Source organism: Heteronotia binoei, chromosome 5 (genome assembly GCF_032191835.1).
Source record: "Heteronotia binoei isolate CCM8104 ecotype False Entrance Well chromosome 5, APGP_CSIRO_Hbin_v1, whole genome shotgun sequence".
NCBI classification, from domain to species: Eukaryota; Metazoa; Chordata; class Lepidosauria; order Squamata; family Gekkonidae; genus Heteronotia; species Heteronotia binoei.
This window is the reverse complement of record NC_083227.1, coordinates 98,948,696-98,976,584: the sequence shown is the minus strand read 5'-3', so window position 1 is coordinate 98,976,584 and position 27,889 is coordinate 98,948,696. Positions and strand designations below refer to the sequence as shown.

Below are 27,889 nucleotides of genomic sequence, written 5' to 3'. Positions count from 1 at the left end.
GATTCAAGACCTTAGAAGTCTCGCTTCTGGGTGTTGCTCTCCCATGCAATGAGTGATTTCTTTTAGTGGTTCACTTACAGAGTATTTTTCTTGTTTGATTGACCCCCATATTCGAAGGGCGTTTATGTTAGCCCGTTTTAATGTGCTTTGTTCTGCCGTGCTATTTGGGAGGTTTAAAAAATACCATTCCTTGGTAGATTATGTCCCTGTGGGCTGAAGGAAACTGAAGGAACAGACCATGTACTTTTAACCTGTAGATTCTACTGTGATTTATGTGCATCCTATCTGGATTCTATATTGCAATCCTTGGAGGGTAAATCTGATGAAAATAAGATAGTAAGCTTACTAGCCTCAAATAAGGCTGAAACCATCGAAGTGGTGGCAAACTTCCTTTACTGTGCTTATAAGAGGAGAAGTCTGTTTAGAATGTTTAATTAACCACCTTTTCCCCTGCTTCCTTGATTTGATACTGTTGTTGTTATGCCAATAAAGGTTCTGTGACTGTGAGTGTGCAAACCTGATAATATATCGGACTTGCTTCTCAAATGAAGGAAATGATATGATGGATGATTTTCCATATTTATCAGAGTCTGCCTCTGTTTCCTCACCCTACTAAATCCTGGCCATATTTTGTTTTATTTGAAAAATGCTTCATTGCGATATTATTAGTGTAAGTTGCTGGAGATGTCATTCTTCAAAGTTCATTCTCTTCCTTAACCTTGAAGACAACATAACTCCTATTTCTTACTGATGTGATAAACTTGTGTCTGGTGCAACTTCAGAGTGAAGGTGGGGCTTCACTGAATGACAATGTTCCTCAGCTAAAAATAGATCACTCCACATTGGAAAACAATCTCAGGCCATGAAGTTTGACAGCTAGTTTCCCATCTGATGTACAGCTTTCTGTGTAGAGAGATTTATTTTGCAATCTGAGATTATACAGCTAGGTTTACTAAGTGATCACTTGCAGAGAATGATGCCCTCCTCCTGCACTCACATTTCCACCACTGTCAATATTTGTGGTGGGAGAAAAAGGAGAGGAATAGCATCTGACCTGGAAGTAATGTAACTTTTGATTGAAGGTCTAAGAATCCCCGTAACCTTCATGTGTTTTTTTAACCGTATAGACATTATGGAGAGTTCCTTTGTGTTGTCTGGAAGTAATCTCACTTCCAGGTCAGCTGTGACCCTCCCCAGGCCCTGCCCCAAAATCTCCAGGGATTGTGGTCAGAGGCCTTGGTGACTCTAGATGCAGCACAGACCTAGGTTCACCACTCCTGAAGCAGATTTAATGTATAGTTCTGGATTTAGTACTTGATTTAACCCAGACCTTTATATCCACACCAGAACAGAGCATGGACCTGAAATAAAAAGATAACAGTATGTTTAGAAGCAAAGAACCTTGTGGTCATACAGTCTTTATTAGTTTTCTAAAATAAAAAGGCAGCTATATTAAGGAATCAGGTCAGCCATTGCCTGGAGAAAAACAACTCAAACTCACTCTTAGTTCTCTGGCAGTATGCACTTCTTCCTAAACAGAAAGAGCATAAGAGTAAGCTCCCAGTGTAAGAGGCTATGTGTTCTTTAGATTTCACAGAGCACTAAGATAATATTTGCTTGAATACATCCTTGATTTTAATGCATTTTTGGTAGTGGTTTTGTTGCAGTGATCATTTTACCTGTATATTAAATTTTCACATTAAAATTTATGTTTACTTGCTATTGTGACTGCTGCTCAGGGCCACAAAAATAAAGAAATAGTAATCCCCCCCTTGCTTTCCCATGCTTGCTCTTCCTTTTTGGCAGACTTATTTTTGGAAATCATTGGTTTTTTCTCTATGACATAAATATGCAGAAAATGTCTCATTGGTCGCAGAAGGGTTACGATATGTCCATGCCATAAATATATAAACTTAGGCAGAGCTTTTTTTGGTAGAAAAGGCCCAGCAGGAACTCATTTGCATATTAGGCCACATCCCCTGACACCAAGCCAGACGGAACTGCGTTCCTGTGCATTCCTGCTTTAAAAAGCCCTGAACTTAGGTGATGTACTGCAGCTAAGAGAAAGTATTTACACTGGGGTGAGGATGCTGTTGGGGCCTCTAAACTTCTGGCTTGGTACAGATGCTCATAGAATCAGATCATTAGATCCAGAGACAAAAAAATGGTTAGAACCTGATGCAATAATAGTCTCAAGGATAATGAAGGGCCAGGAGCGATCATAACAAGGCATCTTGAAATGTGTAACATCTCTCTCCATGTCACTGTATGGTATGGTATTGTAATAGGATAACAAAGGTTACATATCAGGGAAAGAGCCTGAAGGATAAATTTAGATAGTAGCAGAGATTATAATGGCAGGGGATTAAGTTATGCATAATTGACAAAAATAGAGAATATAGTCAGGAGACAATAGTATCATACTCTGAAAAGAATATAATGTGTTTAGTTAAGGTACTTGGAACAATAAAAGAGAACTGTTGTAGCTGCTTACCTGAAATTAGAAGTAGGGCAAAGTTACTTTTAGTAATACTTCCATTATACAAAATCCATACAAAACATTTATTTATTAATTATTGGACAAACAGGCTCAGGGCAAGTTTTGTGTGTGTGTGTGTGTGTGTGTGTGTGACATTGTTTGAAGTGTCATTGCTTGGGAAAAGAACCTGATTCATACTTCAAAGAATATCATGCATAGATATATGATATTAGAGGTTTAGATATCAACCCTATATGTATATATGGAATAATAAAACCTGACAGGGTCTCTAACTTCCCAATTACCCTGTGGCACCATTGGCCTCTCTCTAGCATGATAAGAAGGATGGGCATCAAGTCACAGGCAGTAGCATGGGTGGCAGGAGCCAGCCATCAGCTGTGTGAAGAACTGTGAAAAGTTCCTTCCCCAACTTTTCCCAGTTGCCAGATTTTCTTCTCCATCACTCCACCTCCCTAATCACTGAATCTCTCTTATGCCCCTTTCCTGTTGTTGTTTCCTTCCACTGTCTGATCCCTACTCTTTTTTCTTTAAACCTTTTCATGCACCATCCTGAGCTACTAGGCTGTCCAAGATGTCAGTTGGGTTCAATTTTTCTCTAAAGATGCGTTTTTGAGAGTGCCTCATCACTGCTTTTAAAAAAAGATTTCATATTTTTGTGCAAGCTACAGGTTATTCCATGTGTGCAGAAAGATATATCCTAGCCCTGGGCATCACTCCCTTATAGATTTTTTAAAATCACCTTGGTTAAGAGAAATATCCTGTCTATCTTTTACATTAATGAAGGTTATCATTTATATGTACTCCATTCTATGTAAATGATCTCATGGAATATGTGAAAAGCTCTGTTGTCTTTAGTTTATATGTTTCAGTGTGTTTTTAATGAACAGAAGGAGAAGAAACTATTCACAAATACAATGCATTATTAATTGGTGCATTAAAAATGTACACCTCACTTTAGTATCATTTCTAAAATTAGTTGTGTATGCTTTAAGGCTGGACATAATATCAAAAAATACCTTAGCACTACTTGAGACAAGGCCTTAGTGTAGAGGCATTAAAGTATTCTTGCTCACTTTTGGTGTTTCCATATAAGTTATTTGACCCAGGATCAGTACTTCCCCAAAGCATCATGGTGTATCTGTGCATCTCTCAGCATTTCACCAGCTTTTCAGCAATCTTTCTCAAACTTGCTTTTCTCCAGAGTTTTGGAAAAGTTTGCAGCAAAGCTTGAATGGCAGCCATGTAGGGTTGCCAAGTCCAACGCAACAAATATCTGGGGACTTTGGGGGTGGAGCCAGGAGACTTTGGGGGTGGAGCCAGGAGACTTCTGTGATGTCACTTCCAGGTCAAAGATCAAGTGATGTCACTTCCACTCATTCAATGATGTCACTTCCAGCACACTCCACTAAAACCCCACTTCTTCCTTTGACATCACTTTCTGGGCACTCTCCCAAACCTGCCTTTTCCTCTGAAGAAACTTCTTCCCACCCCCAAACTTCAAACATACTGTCGTATATAACTTCCCACCCCCACCTTTTCCCCATTTTACATTACCTCTAGGCCAAGAGTGGTCAAAATTGCTTAATGCTAAAAATCACATAGAATAAACATCAGATGTTTGAGAGCCACAAGACATGAACATCGGCTGTTTGAAACAGGCACGGCTTGATGGGGGCATAGATGGGGCATAGCATGCATTTGCAATGCATTTTGCAAATGCATGCTTTGGATTGGCTGCTGGGGCTCCTCTTCCCCCTCCCCCCCCTCCCTGATCCCAGGGAGGCTATGGGAGAGGCGGGAAGAGGCTACTAAAGGCGGGAAGAGGCTACTAAAGGCGGGAAAGTAGGCAAGCAGCTCCCCTGAGGCTGCAAAAGCTACTTTCCTGCTTTTTCCATTGACAGCCGTATACTTCTGAATAGCTATTCGGCAGTGTACGGCGAGCTGTATTCGGCTGCCGCATAATTGGCCTCAATGGGAATCGGCTACAGCTGATTCCGTATACAGCCGAATCAGTGGTGATTCGGCTGTATATACAGTTTGGCCGAACCGAATACACATCCCTAGAAACCTCTTCCCCACGCCCACCTTTACACTCAGAAAAAAATTACAACTTACAGTGCGGTTGGGAGAGAAGAAGAAAAGTTTGTTTGGGAGACCACATGGAAGGAAGCCGAGGAAGGAGGAGGAAAAGCTGAGTCTGGGAAAAGCAAGAGCCAAAGTGAAACTGAGTTGGGAGGGGAGGAGCCGAGGTGGTGGTGGTGGTGGGGAGCTAGGGAGCTCCTGTTTAAAGGAGCAGGGGAAATTTATTCCTCCAAATGCCGCACTAGGCAGGCAAGTTCCAACTCTTCATGATTGTACCTAGCCACCCACGAGTGAGCACATAGCTCAAAATAAAAGCTCCCAAGCCTCCCAGCCTCAGTGAAGCAACAAGCCTGATAGTATCCTCCACCCCCAAGCTCCGACGGCAAAGTGAAGCCTGCCTGGAAAGCCTGCATTCTCCTCCCCCCCCCCGCTTCCAGATTTTTGGAGAGCGGGGGAGGAGGCTGCTTATTCGGGGGTCCCCCGCCAGGGTGGGGGGTTTGGGAAGCCTACAGCCATGTGGATGGAGAAGTCTGGATTTTCCTGATCCCACTCACATAGCCATTTGTCTCTCAGGAGCCTAGCCATTTTCTCTCTCTACCAAAGAGGGTATTGCCTTTTCTTTTAAACAGTTATTTAATAGTGTTATATCATTACACCAAAATATGTACCGTGTTCTCTGAATTCCTAGCTTTCATTTTTTTAAAAGTAAATTTCCAGGCTCTTTCTTTGCAAAGATAAATGGAAAAAAGCATATCCCCATAATGAAATGAGCTAGAGCAGGAATGGCCAAACTGTGACTTGGGATCCACTTGGGATCTTTCACACATATTCTGTGATTCCTACCCCTACCACTCCATTGGCTAGCTTGGGGAAGGCATATGTCTGTTTAAATAACTTCTTCAAGCCAAGCCAGCAAGTGGGTTGGAGAATGCATATATAGATAAAGTTGCCTTCTTTTTGCTTCTCCCTCCCCATCTATTTCCTTCCCTCCCTCCCTCTCTCCCTCCCTCCCTCCCTTCCTTCCTTCCTTCCTTCCTTCCTTCCTTCCTTCCTTCCTTCCTTCCTTCCTTCCTTCCTTCCTTCCTTCCTTCCTTCCTTCCTTCCTTTTTTACTGGATGAAACTTTTCTATTCATCATAGTGTTGTTGCAGACATAGGAGTTTTGCCAATGAAAAGTTGCCCCCCCCCCCAGTTGTAGCCAGCTGACCTTTCTATGAGATTTCTGTGTGAGTTAGTGAGAGTGAGGCAGAAAGAGATTATTGGAGATTACTGCTGTATATCTCAACAGCATTGGAAGTGATGGTACTATGAACTTGGCACCATTTTACTAGTCCTGTAGATATTTAAAAGGATGAAAGACATTCACTGGCTAAATATCTGCACAACAGGTTGCTTTTAAAGGCATGGGAAACACAGCCAGTAAAAAGCTTTAAACCCCTCATCAATATCCTTTTTGGGATAACTACAGAAAAGCTTGTATGAACTTCATATAACTTGAAATTAATTCATTAATTGCAGTACAATTCTCTGCTACCTTTCACAGCAATTTGCCAGTGTTTCAGCCAAGGGAAAGTATGAAAATTAGCTGTCAAAAGATTTTCTTGAAACCAAGGAAGCTTGGTTGTAGCTTGAGGCAGGGTTCCAGTAGTAGCAGTTGAAGAAAGGGCCTACTAAATATGTCAGCATATTTTGAGGTAGAGCAGCTGCCAGAGTCCAGTGTGCGTGGTACACAGTACTGGCATTCCTGATGGCAATGGCAACAGCACTCCCAACTGCATACACTGGCCAGTGCTATTGAGGAAGGGGTGTGTAGGTGGTGGAGGCAATTGAACATGGGCATTAGGCTTACAAGCTGGAGAAGAACACACAGATAGGTGCATGCTGGTGTGGGGGTGAAAAGAGAGGACCCTGGGAATGTATGAAAAAGTTGCAGACCACCCACTTTGCACCCCATTTTGGCTCAGCATGAGTTTCAGAGAGATTTTTCTGAAAACCAAGTTACTTCAGAAGAAGAGGCAGGTTTGGGGGAGTGCCCTGGAATTGACATCACAGGAAGAGGTGTTTTGGTTCAGTGTGCCCTGGAAGTGGCATCACTTGGCCCTTTATCTGGAAATGACACAACAGAAAATGACATAATTCCTGTCTCCCAGCTCCACCCCCAAAGTCTCCTGGCCCCACCCCCGAATTTTAGTGGGCCACGAAGGAGAAGTGTAAAAATAACCAGGGCATTGGGGGGGGGGGGAGAAGTTTGGGAAACTCTGTAATAGGGAAGCTGTGAACTGAGATTGACCAGCATTACATTTCAGCTTGTGAATCCTGTTGTATAGTAAATCTGCATAATTATTATGTCTGCTTATAGGACTCCCAGTTTGTTTGGTTGTGCTGGATGAGGGCACAGAGTCACAGATGCAGAGCAGCAAAAAAAAAAAAAAAAATGCTGTTCCTGCTGTACTTGGTTCTGACTGGAAGCAGTCAAACCAGAATTTCCAAGCAGACTGGTTAGTTTTTATCATTCATCACACTATGGTTTGTTCAAATATCTGTGGTTTATCATGGCCTCTGAATGGCCCCCATGTGAATCTGTGTCTGAGAGTAGATTTGAAACATGGATTTTTGGCTTGCAACTTGCACTGATAGCCACTATATATCAGTCACCATTTTGAAAATGCAGTCCACAAACAAGTGAACAGTTTGGCATTTTTAAGCATATTGACTCTCATGATCTTAAGCAATGCTTAACTGAATATTAGTTTATAGCATTAAAATAGCACTTTATCACTTACATAAATAGTAACAGTAAACTAGAACCTGAGTATGGATAGGAAACTCCACCCTCTAGACCCGTCTCCATAAGTTGGTTGAAATACATCAGATTGTTACATTCAGCAACTCCAGTGGGTAAAGCTATCAAGCTATTATTATTAATTATTTATTTAATGTATTTTAATGTATTTTACCGTATAATGTATTAAATGTAATCATGGTACTTCCATGTCTGTGAGCCGCTCTGAGCCTGCTTCGGCGGGGAGGGCGGGATACAAATAAAAATTATTATTATTATTATTATAACTCTTCTTTTTAATTTTTTGTACCATTGCTCTTTAATAAAATACAAATTACTAATCACTAAAATTTAAATTTCTGATGTCTGTATTTTAAATCTTTTAGGTACCCATGTTATGGAAGGCTCAGGAAGAATGGTTGTTACTGCTGTTGGAGTTAATTCTCAAACAGGGATCATATTCACTCTATTAGGTGCTGGTGAAGAAGAGGAGAAGAAGGATAAAAAAGGTACAAGTTTGACCACATGTTCTAAATCTTTCCTTATAAAGATCTGCACTGATCATGTATGTACATGTGTTGTTTTCGCAAAAGCACTTGAATTTAAGACAATTTGGTTCCACCCATTTATGAGTTCTGATCTGGGAGCACCACTGCTTCCCTGAGTCAGATTGTATATGATATTTCAAATAGTATTTCATCTTGTAAAATGTGAGGAAGGAAGAGAAATAAAGTGCCCAAATCAGCTTCAGTCTAACCAATCCAGCTGCACTCTTTTGTGGAATCACATTTTTATTACACACACACAAACACACATATATATACATATATACATTGCAAATATATAAAATTCATTGCAAATTCTAGCATTATACATTATCACACTTCTTAAAATTGTTCCATACTTTTCTTCCAACAGTTATAATTAAACAGGGCATTCTAGTTAATGCTAGACAATAAACAATACTCATTAAAATGTTTGCTGATACAATAAACAGCACCATTCCAATGATCTGAATGATAATGCCTAATTTTGTAGCCAGTGGGGCATTTTGTGGATCCCACTATATTAAAAGAGGAACCATACTCCAGAGGAGTCTTCTTCAGAGCAAGACTCCTCATACAGAGGAAGATAATCTTAGGATCCAGTCCACTGTCTAAAGGTCAATTGAAGATATGAAGAGAAGAGAAGCCAAGTTGGATAAGCCCAATAGCCCATCCAGTCCAACACTTTAGGTCACATAGTGGCCAAAACCCAGGTGCCACCAGGAGATGCACCAGCAGGGCCAGATTTTAACTATGAGAAATCTTTATTGGCCAGAAAGCAGTTTTAGTTTCAGGCAGCTCCTATGTCATTTCTAGTGCTAACAACCCAAGCCTTTTGAGTTTTTAGCAGCAATAAATGACAAAGTCTGGAGTTGGGGGAAAGCCCTTCCTAGAATGCAAGCATTGGAGAATCAATAATAGACTTCTGTTCAAAGTTTACATCCATAAATTTTTCTCTGCAACTGTTTCAAGTCATCTTCCAGTATTTCTCATTTAAATAAATGGAAATGTTTGTTTCCTTTATATAAAAAACATACTTCACTAGGAGAGGAATGGCTTACAAACTTTTTTTTGGACAGACTTTACCTTTGCAAAGACTCTAGTATCCTTTTGTGCATGGCATATGGTTTAAATCTTGATAGAATACAATCTCATTTGGTTTCAGTTCAAAATATAGTGTAAGGCATCACATTTGTGTACTTTGTAACACCTGCCTTCAGTCCCTCATGCTCTGAAAGTCATGTTAGAAATCTGAAGAAGATTAAGGAAATATCCGTTTCAACCCTTTGCTATCTTGAGGAATCTCTCATTGGGGCAGAGGATCCTCCAGCCCCACTCTTGTTTTTTGCCTTTGCAAATGGCCATAATGTCAATTCCTGGAAGTGACATTGCACTTCTCTAGGAATAGTCATTACTGATGGCCACCTCCCCATATCCCCACCGCTCAGTCTCTAGCATCCCTAGCTGAGAGATATTTGGAAATCTCTGCCTGAGGCTCTGGAAAGCAACCGCAAGTTAGGATACACAGTGCCAGTCTGGATGGATGAATGGTTGACTTGGTATATTGGGATTCTACTGTGTATACACAGTTGAACACTGGATTGTTATAAAATCATGTATAGAATGGAAAAACTCATGGCGTATATCTCTCCTGATGTGCAATTATATCAAACCTATGCACATACTTCAGTATTGCAGACAAGTTTACTACACAGTCATTGACAGTGAAAGTTTAAAAAGCACATGGGCCCATTCCTGAGCCATTTTTCTCCTAGCCAGGCCCATATGTGCCCCAGAGAGCACTGAGATCCAGCTCACAGAACTTACTGACAATCCCTGGGCCAAGAGAAGCCAGGCTGAGGGCCACTAGGGAGCAGGCCTTCTCGGTGATAGCCCCTCGCTGGTGGAACGACCTTCCGGAGATGGTGCGAGCCCTGCGGGACTTGAACCAATTCCGCAGGGCTTGCAAAACATGTCTCTTTCAGCTGGCCTTTGAGATGGAACCCGACTAATTTGATGAATGGACAATTAGTCATCTTGTGGATATCACGACTACAGCATTTAGCACCTATTTTATTATATATTTAACTTTTAAATAATTTTTACTGTAACTGATATCTAAAATTGTTTATGTTGTTTTATGATTCATGGGATTCCCATGTCTGTCAGCCGCCCTGAGCCCGCCCCGGCGGGGAGGGCGGGATATAAAAATAAAATATTATTATTATTATTATTATTATTATTATTATTATTATTATTATTATTATTATTATTATTATTATTATTATTATTTTCAGAGTTTTTAAAAATGTGGACAGTATAAAACCAGGCAGCCAAACTATATGGTCAATATTATTTTTCTTCAGAATATCTCACAAACACAAATGAACACATGAAACTGCCTTACACTTAATCAGAACTTTGGTCCATCAAAGTCAGCATTGGTCCATTAAAGTTACTCAGACTGGCAGTGGCTCTCCAGTTTCTCAGGCTGAGGCCCTTTTTATTATCTTATCCTTTTAACTGGAGATACTAGTGATTGAATCTGGGAATTTCTGAATACCAAGCAGATGTTCTTCCCCTGAGCCACAGACCCTCCCTAAAATCAGATAAAATAATTTGATTTTAGGCATGATAAATTGATTTTTTTTACAATAGTTTCTATATCCACCCATATATATTGAGCTCTAGGTTTAACTGAAGCTGCTGAGGTTTCATTCAGGCTACTTTTCTCTGTTTCTTACTGACAAATTACTCCAGTATGATCACTGGGGATTAAAATACATTGTCTTGGATATCAGCAACGGGTGACTCAAAGCATTATAGTTACTGTTGATTTAGTTTAAGCTGGTATTGTGTGGAATTTAAAAAAAGCACTGGCTGACTACTTTTAGACAGCACATCACTGCCTACAGTTTGTGCCTGCTTTTCTGTTAGAAAATCATGCTTTTAACTCTGTAAATGTATCCTCTTTCTTGAAACAATGCTTAGTACATTCTTCCTCCATATTTTTTTAGTTTGAAAAGAGACAACCTGCCTGTCTGAACTGTCAACTGTTAAGTAAAAAGGGCTTGTGTTTGTCATACAACTTCCATAAAATGACATTACACATCCAACTAAGCATCTAACAAAATGCTTTCAAAAATTTCTGCTACGCAATCATTCTAGTAAGTCTCCCATGGTTTAAGACAGACTTCATGGAGCTGCAATTTCCCAAGCCCTGTTCCTGTGGATTCTCTATTCCCTTAAATAGGGCTTACGCAGGATTCCATAATGAAGTTCAGTGATGCAGATTGTGATTACTTAGCAACAATGCTCACTGGATTGTATCTACAAGCATCATACATTTATTGTGTGCATGCTTGAAGCTTTTTGAAACCCAATCAGTTATACCTGTTTGCATGTTAGCCTTCTCTAGGTGTATACCTTTCTCCCTCATTAACATTTTGTAAAAATCATTATACAGGTATGAAAAGGGAGGATGGACATCAGCTTCCAGGTAGAGTAAGAAAGAAAAGGCTGAAGCTTTTAACTGGGGTTCTCCTGCAAATGGTACTGCAAATTAGACCTGAGTGAATGGTCAAAAAGCAAAAAAAACCCCATGTATTTAGTATAATTGAAACCATAAAGGAAATTCTAACTGTGACCCCTTTCTGAGAAGTAATTCTGTCTATACTGCTTTAAATCCTTCAGAACAGTACATTTCAAGTTTGGTTGCAAAGTTACAGTATATTTTAATACATTCTGCAATAATTACTGTGAATATTCAAATGTACCCTGAAAACCACTTTAAATGAACAGGACAATGTCATTATAATTCCTTTGTTGCTACATGGAATTTGAAATTTATAACAAATTGACCTGGATTCAAAGAGTTACTTTAAGCATGTCTGAGGGCCAGAGCAAATGCAGTGGGGATTTTTCCTTTGAACTTTTTCTTTGAACTCCTCTGTACTTCATAGATGGTTTCTGATATGGTGGGATGGTGGCAGTGAAAAATCGTGTCTAAAGTCCCATTGAGCACATAGAAAAAAGCAAGAGTCCAGTGGCAGCTTAAAGACCAACAACATTTGTGCCAGACTAAGAGCTTTTGTGAGTCACTGCTCGCTTCTTCGTATACAGCTAAAATGTGAGTCCATCTGTCTTTATACCTTGGAAAGTAGAGTGATTTTAGATGCCAAATGACAATGGCAGGCAAATGACAACAGTGGGTAAATGACAACAGCGGGCTTGATTGGATTAGGAGTGATAGACTAAGAGATAGTAGGCATGGAGAATTCAGCATTGGTAATAAGACAGGAAACCCAGGTCTTGATTCAGTCCAAGAGGATGCATAATCTTGTGCTTCATTATCAATTGCAATCAGCAGTCTCTCTAGTCTCCCTCTCTAGTCTCTATGTAAGAGAACTGCTACTCTTAGGTCAGCAACTGAATGTCCTCAAAGGTTAAAATGTTCCCCCACTAGTTTTTTAATGTTATGGTTTCTAATATCAGACACGTCCATTTATTTTTTGTTGTAGGCCTGTTTGTTCCATGTGTAGGGTGGAAGGGCATTACTGACACATGATAGCATAAATCACATTAGAGGATGAGCAGGAGTATGAGCCTGAGATAGTATCGCTGACATTGCTGGATCTAGTAATGATGTTGCTAGAATTTATGAAGTTGGCTGTCTCATTACTAGCGCTGATTTCTCCGTGCCTACATGCCTCTGCATATCACACTTAATCCAATCAAGCCCACTATCATCATTTGCCTGCTATTGTCATTCAGCATCTAAAACCATTCCGTTCTCTAGGGTATAAGGACAGATGGACTCACATTCTAACTGTATCTGAAGAAGTGAGTAGTGACACACAAAAGCTCCTTCCCTGCCACAGATTTTATTAGTCTTTAAGGTGCTACTAGACTCTTGCTCTTTTCTACTGCTACAGACAAACACAGCTACCCACCTTGATCTATGTCATTGAGCACATAGAATTAGTTGCACAAATGTTTGGATTTGGATTAATTTCCTGAACTTTGGCTATTGTTTTCTTTTGCAACATGTTGGCTAACCGATGGGTAACATACATTTAACAACTGACTTCTTCAAATTTGTATTGGCTAGAAGCTGAAATGTAGCACTGGTTTTCATTGGTCAGAGTCTTGCAGTGAACTCTGTAAAAACATGGCAGGTAGACAGATAGAAGAATCATAAACATTCACATGTTTCTTACTCATGTTAAGGGGTTCAATTAGTTATACCATGCCATGTCAATTTATACCATCAATTAGTTATACCATACTATGTCAATTTGGAATTGAGGTCAATTAACTGCACTATTTCCCCAAAAATCAAAATTCCAAAATCTGAAGGGAAAAAACCCTAAAGTGTTTGAAATGTTCAGGTCAAAATCAGCTTGAAATGTTCTGTGCTGGAAAAAAATAGTAAAAAGCAAAAAGAAAGAAAGAAAACTACTTCAGATGTATTATTCGTTGTGGACTGTTCACTCAGCTCTGGCCCAGATCAGCTCAATCAATCAACATAAAATCTGCTGGGAATTTTTGCTTTCTCCTGGTATGAAGGAACTTCTTGATCAGTTCCCTTTTGTGAGGAAAACTACTGACAATTAATACTGTGATTTTCTTTTCTGTCACCATCTATAGAAAACCGGCATATTGGTAACAAAAAATATTTTGTAGAGCTTGAACTGAATTTATTGCAGAGAGCCAGATGTGGCATGTGGTTATATTCTTGGGCTTCCCAAGCAGCACTTATGTGTAACACTGGAAAATGTACTTTATTCCAATTAAAATAAATGAAACGTTATTAAATAGGTACTTTATAGATGCATACGTAGTTTTATTCTAGAAATAGTAAGATATTGATTATTTTAAAAAACTAAGATGGTTTTTGGAAGTGCAGCTACTTAATCCTTATTTTTTCTTTAACTAAAATACCTATTTTTTTAAAAAGAGAGAGAGAATTTAAGAATGCCTGCATAGAGGAGCACAGATTTAGAGGTACATAGTACTGTGTAAAGTCAGTTCTCACCAACTCTGTTAACTCTGTTAAATGTCTTTCACATTTCCTTTTATAATATTTCATGTATGAGTTTTTGTTTATCACTTTTGTAATATTCTTGTAATAGCATTCATTATAGACATTCTGTTGCTTACTTTAAAACAGTTATTTCAGAGAAACTCCCACAAAAGCTACATTAGTCCATAAATGTTATTGTTTCTGTCATGTGAAATTGTTCATATTATTATGATTTATCTTTTTTTCTTTTATTCATTATTACTCAGTAGATTCTTCCCATCCTTCCTTCCACCCTCCTTCAACTACAGATGGGGCAGCAGGTGCAAATGCCACTGATAATGCAAATGCCAGCTTAGTCAATGGTACGTTAAGAACACCTAGCTTGTTTTTATTTGATGGATTTCTCTCCTAACTATATAAGCTTCCCTATTTCTCTTATGAACTGCACAGATGTCGTATGTGCATGTGATTACCTTGTGAGAGCTCTTATTGTACCACAGCTTATAAGAGGTGCCACAAATCCCAGTGTCTTACTAGCCACTCAAATCTTATTTCTTGTTGAAGCAAAAATGGGGAGAAAAGAAGCAGGATTAAGGATTTTTTTAAAAAAAAAACCTTATTGATTAAAACTATCATAAGCAATCCACAAGTCCATTAAGTTAAATTGTTGCCTCCCACACACACACTCACAAGGTTTTCAGTGTCAAACTGTTGCTTCCATGCTTTTTCATGTATCTTTCAAAGAAAGCATGATTTTGACCGTTGTTTTTCATTCTACTTTTTCAGTGTGGCACTCTCATAAGCATTCATGGTCTCCATGTAGCTTTGGGAAACAATTCTTCTGGAGTCAGGAATCTGGCTTAAAAACAACCAGTATCATTGTAGTGCTGGTTTGCTAATTTCCCATATTTTTTTTTCCAGTCAGCGTCGAGCAAAGCAGCAGATTCATATTAAGCAGCCAAATATTTCCATGTCCTCTTATGTATGTGCTTGGATATGGATTCATACATTTCCAAATTATAAGTTCTGTTTTGAAACATTGGATGTGTCTTAGGCCAGTTTCTTCACTCCATTTCTTGGCATGCCCATTCTATAAAATGCCTCTTGAGGAGATACATTTGTAGTACATGTATATGGGTAGCTTTTAGCTCATATCTGGATAGGACACTTGCTTTGTAAAGTACTATAATAGCTATTACATTAATTTTCATGTTTTTAGGATCTATGCAATGATTTATTTAGGGCACCATTAAGAGTGATAAAATATGGGTGTTCTATAATGCTTCTTATTTATAATATATACACACATACACACACAAATAAACCCCATCCTCCAACTCTGTAATATTGTATTTTCTGGAGTCATGCAGGCCAAAATTTTCGACATGGATATGTTGGGAGAGCTTTTCTGCATAAGCCCCGTTGGAATGAATGGGAACCATATAAGAGCGCAGTGTGTTCTTTCGCAGCTTCAGTTCGTTGCAATGGGGCTTCCGCAAGAGAACTCCCCTGTGGATGAGGTGCCTTTGACCTAAAGAGAACTCAAAAGAAGAAGGTAAGAAAGCGACCTAACCGGGAGGGGGGCATATTGTCAGGAGAGTAAGCCAAGCTCCAATTTTGACCCGAAGCCAAATAACTGTTTCATTTTATGTAAACAGTTTACTGTGCAGTTTTATTTATTTTATTATTTATTTATTGTTTGGATTTTTATCCCACCTTTCCCTGAATGCCGGACTCAGGGCGGCTCACAACTACAGTTCAACTAGGCTTGCCATTCCCATGTCCAGGTGGGAGATCCCCTGGTTGTGCAGACTTCTTGCAGCAACTAGTTGGTGGGGGGAAGCCCCACCGCAACAGCCACCATGTGCCTTTAAATCTCTGCAGGTTTAGAAGAAACTTAGAAACTTCTTATGTGTTGGAAGGTGTGAATGTCTTTAAATCTCAGTAGGAGGAAAGCTGGATGGGGGTGGGGCGAGCTGGGAGAGCCACGTGACTTCCCGGTGAGCTTGAGAAAAAGAGCAGTCCCTCCATTTGTTTTGTGTTCATTTCAGAAGGCATTTGCATAGTAAAGAGTAAACTAGAACATAATTATGGGATGGAGTTTTCCATCCCCTAGTCTGCTTTGTTCCTTGCTTTCTTTTTCCCACGTTAGTCTGAAAAAGTTGGTTGAAATACAGCTGACTGTTACATTCAACAGCTTTCCCCAGTGGAATCACAAAGGTGTGAACTCGCAAACTGTGTTTATTTTGACTGCTTTATGAGTATGTGTGAGTATGTCCCTTAATAAAGCCATGGCAAGAGACTTGTGGGGGTATGACAAACTTTGGGGGCAGTGCAGCTGCTGGGAAACCCTTTGAAGGCAAAAATGAGGATGAGGAAATGAAGGCTGTATTAAGGGGAGCTGCACTGCTATATTATTATTTATTTTTAGGGAATGGCTCTGCCCCCAAAGTCTTCAAGCTCCACCCCCAAAGTCCCCAGGTATTTCCTGAGTTGGACTTGACAACCCTAAAATCAATAAATTAACATAATTTAACATACCAAGACAACTCATAGGTCTATAAGATGCCCAAGATTTTAAAAGGGTGGTGGGAAAACACTCATCACATCAACGAAAGGCCCAGCAGGAACATCTCTGTTTTACAGGCCCTGCAGAACTGAAGCAGATCCCACAGGGCCCTGATCGTATTTGGTAGTGTTCCATCAGGCCAGAGCCAAAAAGGCTCTGGCTCTGTTTGAGATTAAATGGATGTCCTTAGGGCTGGGGACCAGCAGCAGCTGTTGTTCAGATGAGTGTAACATTCTTTGAGGGACATAGCAGGAGAGGCAGTCCTGCAGATATGTAGGTCCTAGACCTCTCAGGGCTTTGAAGTTTAATACCAAAACCTTGAACTGGATTTGGTACTGCACTGGAAGTCAATGCAGCTGGTGGAGCAATTGTTGGATATGTGCTCTAAGAGGTGGTCCTGTAAGGACACACACAACTGCATTTTGAACCAGTTGGAGTTTCTGAGTCAACCTCAAGGGCATCCCAGGGTCGGGTGAGTTACAGTAATCTAGCCTGAAGGTGACCATTGTGTGGATTGTTGTGGCTAGCTCATTAGGAGGGAGATTAGGAACCAATTGCCTGACCAGCCAGAGGTGGTAGAAAGCTATTCTGGCAATGGCTGTGATCTGGGCTTCCATAGAAAGCAAAACATCCAGGATTATGCTCAGACTCCTTAATGTAAAACTTTGCTTTTGAGCAACTGATTTATAAGTCATGTTGCACATTCCTTTTGAAATTTCCATTTACTTAAAAAGGACTGCTTTTTTAGGTAAACAAGTCTAAACTGCTGTTGTGCTCACAAAACCTGTTTCGTAGTTCATGGAATCCTGACCAAAACTATTTTTAACTTTACCCATGTTATCATTATACCACACCGTATCATCTGCCTCTTCTGAATCATACGGGTATCAGAAGGTTCAGAAAGTTCCAAACTCACATTCACAACATATATGTGGGCTTTTGTTGTTGTTCAGTCGCACAGTCAAGTCCAATTGTTTGCGACCCCATGGACAAAGTCACGCCTGGCCCTCCTGCCTTCCACCATCCTCTGAAGTCTGCTCAAATTCGTGTTTGTTACATCAGCAACACTGTCCAGCCATCTCATCTTTTGCCGTCCCCTTCTTCTTTTGCCTTCTGTCTTTCCCAGCATCAGGATCTTCTCCAGTGAGTGCTCCCTTCTCATTTGGTGGCCAAAGTATTTGAGCTTCAGCTTCAGCATCTGACCTTCCAGGGAACAGTCTGGGTTGATTTCCCTTAGGACTGATTGAAATTGGTCTGTGAGAGCACAATGTCCTAATGCTCACAAGGTCCCCTATAAACAAAGAATGCAATCTTGGTAAGATGCCTTCATTGTATATTGAAAAAAGACTGGTCTTGATCCAGAAAAGCTTCTTCATATGGCTTTTTTTAAAAAAGGAGATTCATTACTAAGGCTTTAACGGAGATGTGCATCTCAGTTCTTTAATGTATCACAGAATGTTTCCTGGATTGCATGGGAAGGAAGTGAGGGGGGGAGGAGGAGGAGGAGAATTGCAGATTTATACCCCGCCCTTCTCTCTGAATCAAAGACTCAGAGCGGCTTACAATCTCCTATATCTTCTCCCCCTACAACAGGCACCCTGTGAGGTGGGTGGGGCTGAGAGGGGTCTCACAGCAGCTGCCCTTTCAACGACAACCTCTGCCAGAGCTATGGCTGACCCAAGGCCATTCCAGCAGGTGCAAGTGGAGGAGTGGGGAATCAAACCCGGTTCTCCCAGATAAGAGTCCACACACTTAACCACTACACCAAACTGGCTTTCTCTGGAGGAGGCAGTGGCACGGCTACTCTTTCAGCGGCTCACTCGCCGCTATTGCCCTGGCACTGATCGTGAGCACAATGGAGGGGCAACAGGAGCTGCCAGCCCCGGTGTGGTTTTACCCACCGATCAGCTGAGTGGCGGGGGGTGACCTTTAAAGAGCCAGGGAGCATGGCACTTCACTACCCATTCCTCGGCATTGAAATTTTGATGAAGGGACGAGGGAGGAAGTAGGAAGCAAATAGGGATTTGCCTAGGGGGTGGGGTGAGGCCGAATTTGGCACCCCTGCTCTGCCGGTGCCCTAAGCAAATGCCTAGTTTGCTTAGTGGGCAGGCCAGTCCTGACTAAATGTGCATTATAGTGTCATTTCTGCGTATTAAAACATTATTCAAGTGTAGCTTGTCATTTCCAGTGCACCATTATAAAACACAGATCCCCTTTGGTTGTTTTCATCTTGCTTCTTCCTTTTGTAACCTGTACTTTAATAGGTAGCAGACATGGGTATTAGAAGAATTCTAAGGTGAAAAGCAAGATGAGCTCTGGAAGAACAGATTAATAGGAGAGGTTAATGGATAGGTGTGATGTTGGAGGTGCTGCTACCATCTCCTGCAAAGGGGTTTGCCTATGATTTTTAGGAATAGGGCTGTGCTTCTCCTGAATACTTACTCCAGATTCAAAATCTGTCAGAGTTTTTTTCTCCTATCAGCTTCCTGGGCTCAGTCTCAGATCTTCTGGTTGTGGCCAACCAGTCTTATCCACAATGTGCTTTGGAAGTACTAGGAGAGGTGTGCTCACAGTACTTATGGGAAAAATGTGTTTGTACTTATGGGAAAAATTCTTTTAGCCTTGAACTCATACTACTCCTAGACCTTTTCCTGTGTTAATTGTCACAAGAAATTATTTTCCAATGGCACCTTGCCTGTAAATCTTAGCAGGCATCACTTACTACTTGAGTTGTTTCCCTGGTTTTGGAGTTAATTCTGTAAAGATAGGCTGCTTGGTCTGCCGCAGAATCTCTCCTTATAGCCTTCTATGTTCTTTTTATACTTATAATAAAGTTTGTAACCAGAGCTAATTGACCTGAGCTAATCCTATATCTGCCTTACCTATCCTATATCCAGGACTCTTTTTTGAGCAGGAACACACAGGAACGCAGTTCCGGCTGGCTTGATGTCAGTTCCGGCTGGCTTGGTGTCAGGGGGTGTGACCTAATATGCAAATGAGTTCCTGTTGGGGTTTTTCTATGAAAAAAGCCTGTGTGAAACCATGGTGATGTCAGAGAGTATGGCCTAATAGGCAAATAAGTTTCTGCTCGGCTTTTTCTACAAAAAAAGCCCTGCCTATCTCTGTTGTGGCCCAGTTAGAAAGAAAGATTTTACTTTACTATTATGGGCTTAAGTTCTCTTACAGGTAAAGTGTAGGCCTAGCTGGTAAGCAAGCCATTTTCTTGCAGTCCTGAGTATACACTTTATTGACAGTCTAAGTTGGATCCAAGGAGTAAAAATAATTAATTAATCTGTTCAGACTGTATGTCAAATCAGTGCTTTAAACAAACAACCCTCAAATTGGTATCTGTTGTGTAATATTTCCTTCATTATGCTTAGAAACAGTACTAGCATGTAAGAGAATAGTTATTCTGATCAATCCTTACCAATCTAATCTCCAGAATAAGCATTATCTTACGCACTAGCACCCCATTTCTACTTTAATGAAAATCTCCAACAAATACCTAAGAATTTTGGAGAGCAACGTGGTGGGGGTGCAGTCAACAGTACACATAGGAATAGAAGCAAGGAATCAGGGAGCAAGGAATCAGGGAAAATTGCCTAGAGATGCTTGAACTCCTGCAAGTTTTACCTACTTCCCTTGCCAGTGGTGAACAGGCAGCCAATTAATCGATGGACTGTTTAGCTGTTCACAGTCTGTCTTGTGTATTCACACAAAGCTATTTGCAGTGATCAGAAGCTGATACCAGGCTGACAAGGGGTCCTCTGGGTGCTCTCTTCTGATCTGCGGAAGTTTTGCTCTTCTCACTTTTCTAGTGGGGCACGCAGAAGCATTGCTTTTCTCCACACCCGATTTTTTTTTAAATGAAGAGATTAAAAGCATTGAATTTGTCCTTGGCCAACTTGGAGGAGGATGCAGGAAATGAACTCTCCTTTTTGCAATGCAGAGATTAAAAGCACGGTATCTTTCCTTCCCAGTTAAAATCAGAGGAAAGATCTTCCTTTTGCATCTTCTATGTATACCTATGAGTCTGCTTCTTCTCCTCTCCCTTGCTATTTTGCTGAGGGGGTGAGTCGTATAAGAACCTGACTCACAGCTGATTCTCCCATCAGCTGTGAGTCAGTTCTAACTAACACAGAGCTGCAGCCTTGTTCAGCAGCCATTTGAGTTGTCCAATGCAATCTAAAGATATTCCTGATCAGCTCACATTTCAGTTGGGAGTGCTGAACAAGTTAAGTTCATCTGCCAAACAATTCACAGCATCCTTAAAATTGCCTCAGTCACCCCTCAAGGCAACTCTGAATAACAGCACTAAGATGACTGATATAGATATGTTTGACCTGAACATAAAACTGCTAGAACATACGTTTCTGAAGGCAGAACTTCACATTGCCAAAGCAAGATAAATGTACCATACCACATTTGGGAATTTTGAGAAAAGATAGCTAGTGAGTTCTGAAGTATCCATGATTAAGATCTGAGAATTAAATTGGTCTGCACTCTGCAGCCATCTTACAATATGATAGCAACTGACTGTGCTGTCAGCACTATGCCACTATCCAGCTGCTTTATCTGGAGCTTGGCATAAGCTGTTCAGGGCATATGCTGATCAGGTTCCCAGCAACCTAGCTCTAGATTTCAGAGCAAGAATTTATTTAAGTGCTAATAGCAAAGATTGTAATTTGTAATGATGGATGTATTTAGTAAGGCTGAGTGAACTATATGGGTAGGAGATCTGCTAAGATAAAGTAAGAAGAAAGGAATGGCTCTTCTCTGGATTTCCTAGTCTCAGAGGCATAGCCTGGTGAAGTGGTGTGTTCTGCCAGTGCTGACAATGGCCGCCACGCCAGGAACAATTCCTGAGTTTGATGTGACCAGCCCAGAGCGATGGGAAACCTGGTTGGATCGACTGGAGAACTTCATCCACTACCACGGAATTGTGGGGGATAAAAAGAGATCGCTATTCCTCAGCTCGTGCGGGATGAACACCCAGGAGCTAGCCCAGGGGCAAATGGCGGCCACCCTCCTCAAGGATGCCTCCTAAACAGACATCACCACTGCCTTGACGACCCATTTCGCACCACAGTCAAGGTGCAATATGGGAAATTTCCGAGAGACCTTCCCTTGTTGGTGGCAGAAGGGAACCTGAGTAGCCTGTTGTGCTGGGCTTGGTTTGCACCTTTGGGGATCCAAGTAGAGGGAATCCATCATGCCCCCGCCAGCATGGATTTCCAGGACATCTGTACGGAGTTCCCAGCAGTTTTCAATGGGACACTACGAACATACATGGGTTCCCCCGTGTCATTACAAATAAACCCCAACGTGCTGCCTGGCTAAAGGCCCCGCGGGTACCCTTTGCCTTGAAACCCAAGATAGAGGAGGAGCTAGACCGCCTAGTGGCACAAGGGGTCCTGTAGCTGGTCGCCAACACATGATGGGAAACCCCAATCATCACCCCAGTCAAGCTAAACGGGAGCATCTGCATCTGTGCAGACTGCAAATGCACAATCAATAAAGCATTGCAGGACCACGCCTACCCGGCCCCAGTGGTCAGCCGTGTGTTAGCATCCCTAGCAGGTGCCCAAAATTTTGGAAAGCTGGATCTAGCCCAAGCGTACCAGCAATTGCCGGTGGATGTTGCCACGGCCGAGCCAAACCATAGTCACACATCAAGGCGCTTTCCGGGTAAAGCGCCTCCAGTTTGGGGTCACCGTGGCCCCAGGGATTTTCAGAGCTTAATGGATTCTCTCTTAAAAGGGATTTCTGGGGTCCAGCCATTCTTTTACGATGTGTTGATCGCCGCAGCAACAGAAGAGGAATTCGCCATCCGCCTCTGCTCCGTACTACAGCGTTTCAATGAGGCGGGGCTCAAGGTGAAGGGGGGAAAATGTCTGTTGTGGGTTCCTACAATAGACTTTTTGGAGTACACGGTGGATGCGAATGGGATCCACCCATCCAAGGACAAAATCACAGCCATTTGCGACGCGCCAGCCCCCACTAACAAAGCCGAATTGCAATCATTCCTCGGCATCCTCAACTTTTACCATGCCTTCCTCCTCCACAAGGCAGCAGTAGAGGAACCCTTGCATAGGCTCTTAGACAAGAGGGCTCCGTGGGTTTGGGGCCACCGGCAAGCCACTGCCTTCCAGGCCGTTAAAGACCACCTGACATCCAACAGCTTGCTGGTGCACTTCGATGAGATGATGCCTGTCGTTTTGGCCTGCGATGCCTTTCCCTACAGGGTGGGCGCCATCCTGGCCCATGTGTTGCCAGATGGCAGGGAGATCCCGGTGGCCTATTACTCCAGAACATTGCAGAAACCGGAGCACAACTACGCGCAAATAGACAAGGAGGGCCTGGCAATCATGGCGGGAGTAAAAAAATTCCATGATTACTTATATGGCCGGCTCTTCACCATCTATATGGACCACAAGCCCTTACTTGGCCTCTTTGCCCCCAACCGACAAATGCCCCAGATGTTGTCACCCAGGGTACTACGGTGGTCCATTTTCTTGGTGGGGTACCAGTATGGTCTTCAGTATAGGCCGGGTTAAGCCATGGGCCACACGGACGCCCTCAGCCTCCTGCCGTTGCCATTGGAAGATTCGGATCCGGCCCCAGCACACCAGATCCTGCTTCTAGAGTTCATCATGTGCATGTGAAAGACATTGCACGCTGCTTGGCCATGGACAAAATACTCTCCCGCGTTCTGAAATGGGTATGGAGGGGATGGCCCATGAGCCGGGTGGGACCAGAGTTTGGGGTGTTCGTATCCCACAGGGACGAGCTCTCTGTCCATAAGGGATGTTTGCTATGGGGGAACAGGGTGGTGGTGCCCCCAGTTCTGAGACACTGAGTCCTCACGGCGCTGCACAAAACCCATCCAGGAATCATGCGCATGATGGCACTCGCCTGCAGTTATGTATGGTGGCCCGGGACAGACGATGAGATTGAGTCTTGGGTCACTCGATGCCAGCCCTGCCAGGAGACCTGGCCAGTGCCTCCCCAAGCTCCGGTGCAGCACTGGAAATCCACACGAAACTCCTGGTACCAGTTGCACCTGGACTTTTTGGGACCCTTCCAGGGACAAAAGTTTTTCTTAATTGTGGACTCATACTCGAAATGGCTGGAGGTGCTCCTGGTGGCATCGAATAATGGAACGGCCTTCATGTCGGGAGAATTACAGGACTTCTGCGCCCACAATCTCAATAGGCGCATCAGGTCAGCTCCATTCCACCTGGCCACCAATGGGCCGCTGGGTAGCCACCCTACTAGACCAATTGCACTCAGACAAAGCCCTCGACCTGCAGGAGATTCCAGAGTTGATCTGGGCACCTCGGGGGCTAGATATGGGGGACCAGGTTATGGCTAAGAACTTTGGTAGGGGGGGGGGCGCTTGGATTCTGGGAAGGGTTGCCAGGGTGCTGGGCTCCGTAATGTATAAGCTTACAACAGAGGGGGAGTCTGCCATAAGGAGGCACATTGATCAGCTGAGGTCCCGCGAGAACCCCAAGGTAGAAGTTGAGGATTACAGTCCTGACAACCAGACCACCACCTCCACTCCTTCCCCGATTGCTGCAGCGAAGACAGGGGCCCAGAGCCCCGCCCTTCAGCTGGAGCTGGAGGTCATGGAGGCCCGGGAACTGCTGGCTGAGAGCGACACAGCAACAGCCCCTCCACTCATCGCCGCTGCAACTGTGTCTGCCCCCCCCACCCCCTCTGGGGCTCAGGCGGTCCACCAGAGAGCATTGCAAGCCAGCCTACCTCAATGACTACATCAGCTAGGCTTGCGAACTAAGGGGGGAGGGATGTTGTATATGTGCTTAGAATTGTATGTTTAAGCTGGAGTTCTTGCCTGGCTCACTGGGGCCTGAAGGACAGAGCTTGGGGGACTCAGGAACAATAGGCAGCAGGATCCAAATCCTGCTGCCCTGATCCAATCAAGAGTCCCCCTGGTTTGAATGGTCCAGTCACAGGCAGCATGGGAACTTTGGGTGTGTCTCATATAGGGGGCCCTGCAGCTCAAGTTTTCAGTCTTCATAGGCAGCGCTATACCATGCTGTATTCAATAAAAGAGCTATGTACACTACCACCTCGCCTCATTAATGTATAGAACCCACTATATTATTATATGGTGATTCCTAAAAATACAATAATCACAGAGTTGGAAGGGGTCATGTTAGCCATTTAGTCCATGTTCAAAGAAGAGATCCAAAGTTAACAGTACATCCTTCTAAGTCCACTGATTGATTGCACTGAAAAGCATTGCTGAAAGACAGCTGTTCAGATTCTCCTTGAAGACCTCCAGAGAAGGAGAACCCATCTCTTAGTAATTGATTCAATTGTCAGTCTGCTTAGAAGGTTTCTCTTTATGTTAACCCAAATAAGTTCTGATGCACTCACTAAATTTTATAATTTACTGGTAAAATCATTTGTGTTGCATTCAAAGATTATTTTATGCTGTGCTGGTGTGTGTGTTTGGGGGGGGGGGATTTCCCAAAGAATCTCTGCTAAATTTGTTAACGATGTTGAAAGTAGAACACAACGAGTGGGTTAAAATTAGGGATGCACCAAGCTCCACCCTGCACCCCATTGTTCAGCTTATCTCCTGTATGCAAGTTCAATTGACAGCCAATTTATTGATATGATATTTGGCTTGTTATGACCTGTACGTAACTATTCAAGAAGAACAGGCAATGCAGAAAAGTGTAGAAGGGGGATCAGAAACCTGTTCAGCAAAGTTTGGATTCAGCAGTTAGCATCTTTTCTGGAGGGTGGGGAGGTCAGAAGGAGACTCCTAACTGATAAAAGAATGATTTGCCCTCCTCACAAACACTGATGTGTGCTAACATCTACTAGTCTACTTAGTTATTGAAGACCAAAGATAATAGGGATAAATTTCAGAACAGTACAACAAAAGAAAAGAAGGCAGAAATGCATGCTATTTAAAATAAAGTTGACTATTACTGTCAAAATATTATTCATTTATTCATTAACTACTGTTACTGCGAGTCAATCATTTGGTTTTTCATCTTCTGTTCATATAAACTGAAGCCAACTGTACTGCATTCTGTGTATTCAGAATATAATTTAACCTGCAGTAATTTTCAACAAAAGTCACAACAGTATACCATTGAGGGTACTTTTTTATATGGCCTCAGAAATCTGCATTCCATTTGCACTATGTATGTATGTCTTCAATATAGGTAAAATCTTATCATTATTTCCAAAACATATCAACAGTTAATGAAACCACTTTTATAATCTACTTCTTTTACCAGGCAAAATGTATGCTGAAACATGTCTGGCCTAAAAAAAGATGTTGTTTCATGTTGGCTATGGCATTAATTCTTGGAGTATGATCCATATTGTGCCTGTTTTGGGGTTCAGCATGGTCAAAGAACACCTGCACATTTTGGCACATTTGCCCACTTCTTTACAGTTGCCTGGAGAACTGATAACAGGATGCATGGCTTAAAAATGGGAAAGATTTGACTGAAAAATGTCAAAGACCAAAGCAGCCTTTCAGTGAAATGTAGCAAAACTACTGTATGTGGAAACAAATAGATGTTAATACTGCTCAAATACCATCTGGTAGGTGTTAAATATTCAGAGTGTATCTAGACACAGTGAGTATTATAGGAAAAATCTCTATGTTGCATGAAGTAGAGATAAGATAGTATTATGAAAAGTATAAAAATGTATGTAGTGTAAAAATCTCATGCTGTAAAACAGTACATGTGAAGCTTTGTATATTAGATGAGATCAAGAGTGCAAAGAAAATGGGACTATTTGAAAAGAAGTCACACAATTTAGCTTTTTCAGGCTCTAGGAACAAAAGAATGCCAATGCTACTATATTTAAAGAGATTTAAGGAAGGTATTTCTGCTTTAGAATATGAAAAGGAGACATAGTTAGGCAGAGTATCACATACCAAAATAACATCTGCCAAATAGGTGGACACTCCATGGTGGTGAGTCTGACTCATGGAAGCTTGTACTGGAATAAATTTTGTTCATCCCTAAAATGCTGTTAGCAACCTGAATAGCCCAGTTTAGAGCTCATCAGTATTTGTGAACAAAGTAGGATTGGCTGCGGTCAGGTGTGTAAATGGGAGATCTCCAAGGAAGATTGGGATTCCTACACGTAGGAAGGCAATGGCAAACCACCTCTGCTCATCTCTTGCCTTGAATGTCCCCTGGCTGGGATTGCCATGAGTCAGCTGAGACTTGAAGGCACATTCTTCTGCTTCTTAAGATGCGATTGGACTCCTGTTTTATTTCAGCAGAACATAGTGGTTCATTAAAAAATTCCAGTTAACTACATACTATCTAATCTGTCAAGTTCAGATATGATATGTCAATAGTATGCTTTTAACACCTAATGCAAATACAGGTTTGGGGATTGTCAAGTCTCCTACTATGACAGGAAACCCTCTCTTCCAGGCACCACTTGGAGTGGTAGCAGAAGAAAAATTTTAAAAATAACCATCAGGTAAACACCAGTCATCTCTAGGAATTGCCAGAAACTATATGATTTTTACCATAGAGTTCCAGTGATTCCTAGAGAGGTGTGATGTCAATTCTGGGTTTCTCCCAGGTGACATCTCACCATTGATTTTGGTACCCCCCCCCCCCCCAATTTTTCCACCCCTAGTTTGAGAAGAAACAGCTATCCTGTGTCAAGGCACAGTGGCCCCTGGGAACAATAATATAACTGAATAAACTAGTATTTGTTTATGAGATATATGAATATTTACTCTTTTAATTAATAAATTCATTCATTTAAAAATGCTACTCTGTTTTTGTAGTTAAATTGTCAGACTAGGACTAGTGACTGGATTCACATTTACACTCCACCATAATGTTCACATGGAGGACCTTAGAGACCCACTGTTCCTCAGCTTCACTTATATCACAAAATTATAATACAGTCTACTGTAGGGTGAAGAAGAAGAAGACGACGACTGCAGATTTATACCCTGCCCTTCTCTCTGAATCAAAGTCTCAGAGCAGCTTACAATCTCCTTTATCTTCTTCCCCCCCCTGTGAGGTAGGTGGGGCTGAGAGAGCTCTCCCAGAAGCTCCCCTTTCAAGGACAACTCATGTGAGAGCTATGACTGATCCAAGGCCATTCCAGCAGCTGCAAGTGGAGGAGTGGGGAATCAAATCCAGTTCTCCCAGATAAAGTCCTCACACTTAACCACTAAACTGGCTCTCCTAATGGATGATGAACATACTCCTTGAAGGAAGGATGGGCTGAAATCCAAATAAATAGTGAACTCTACATCATTCCTTGTAAGACTATTTATTTATTTTATTCAATTTATATTCCACCCTCCCCACAAGCAGGCTCAGGATGAGTTACGAGGTTACATAAATTGT

At 41.9% G+C, this 27,889-nt stretch overlaps 1 protein-coding gene across 20 annotated transcripts in view; it reads left to right on the top strand.

Moving 5' to 3' along the window:
* Window positions 1-27,889, top strand: part of ATP2B2 (ATPase plasma membrane Ca2+ transporting 2) — an 895,196-nt gene that overhangs the window by 715,433 nt on the left and 151,874 nt on the right. For 9 of the 20 annotated variants that reach the window (XR_009555447.1, XM_060239903.1, XM_060239921.1 and 6 more), the window contains 3 exons: window positions 7,750-7,872; window positions 11,375-11,407; window positions 14,200-14,295. Coding sequence is in view for 19 of the 20 variants with exons in the window: in XM_060239903.1 (XP_060095886.1) it covers window positions 7,750-7,872; window positions 11,375-11,407; window positions 14,200-14,295 (252 nt within the window). In the remaining variant the exon portion in view is untranslated. The remainder of the gene's footprint in view (window positions 1-7,749; window positions 7,873-11,374; window positions 11,408-14,199; window positions 14,296-27,889) is intronic. The other 11 variants (XM_060239916.1, XM_060239912.1, XM_060239919.1 and 8 more) reach the window with 5 other exon arrangements.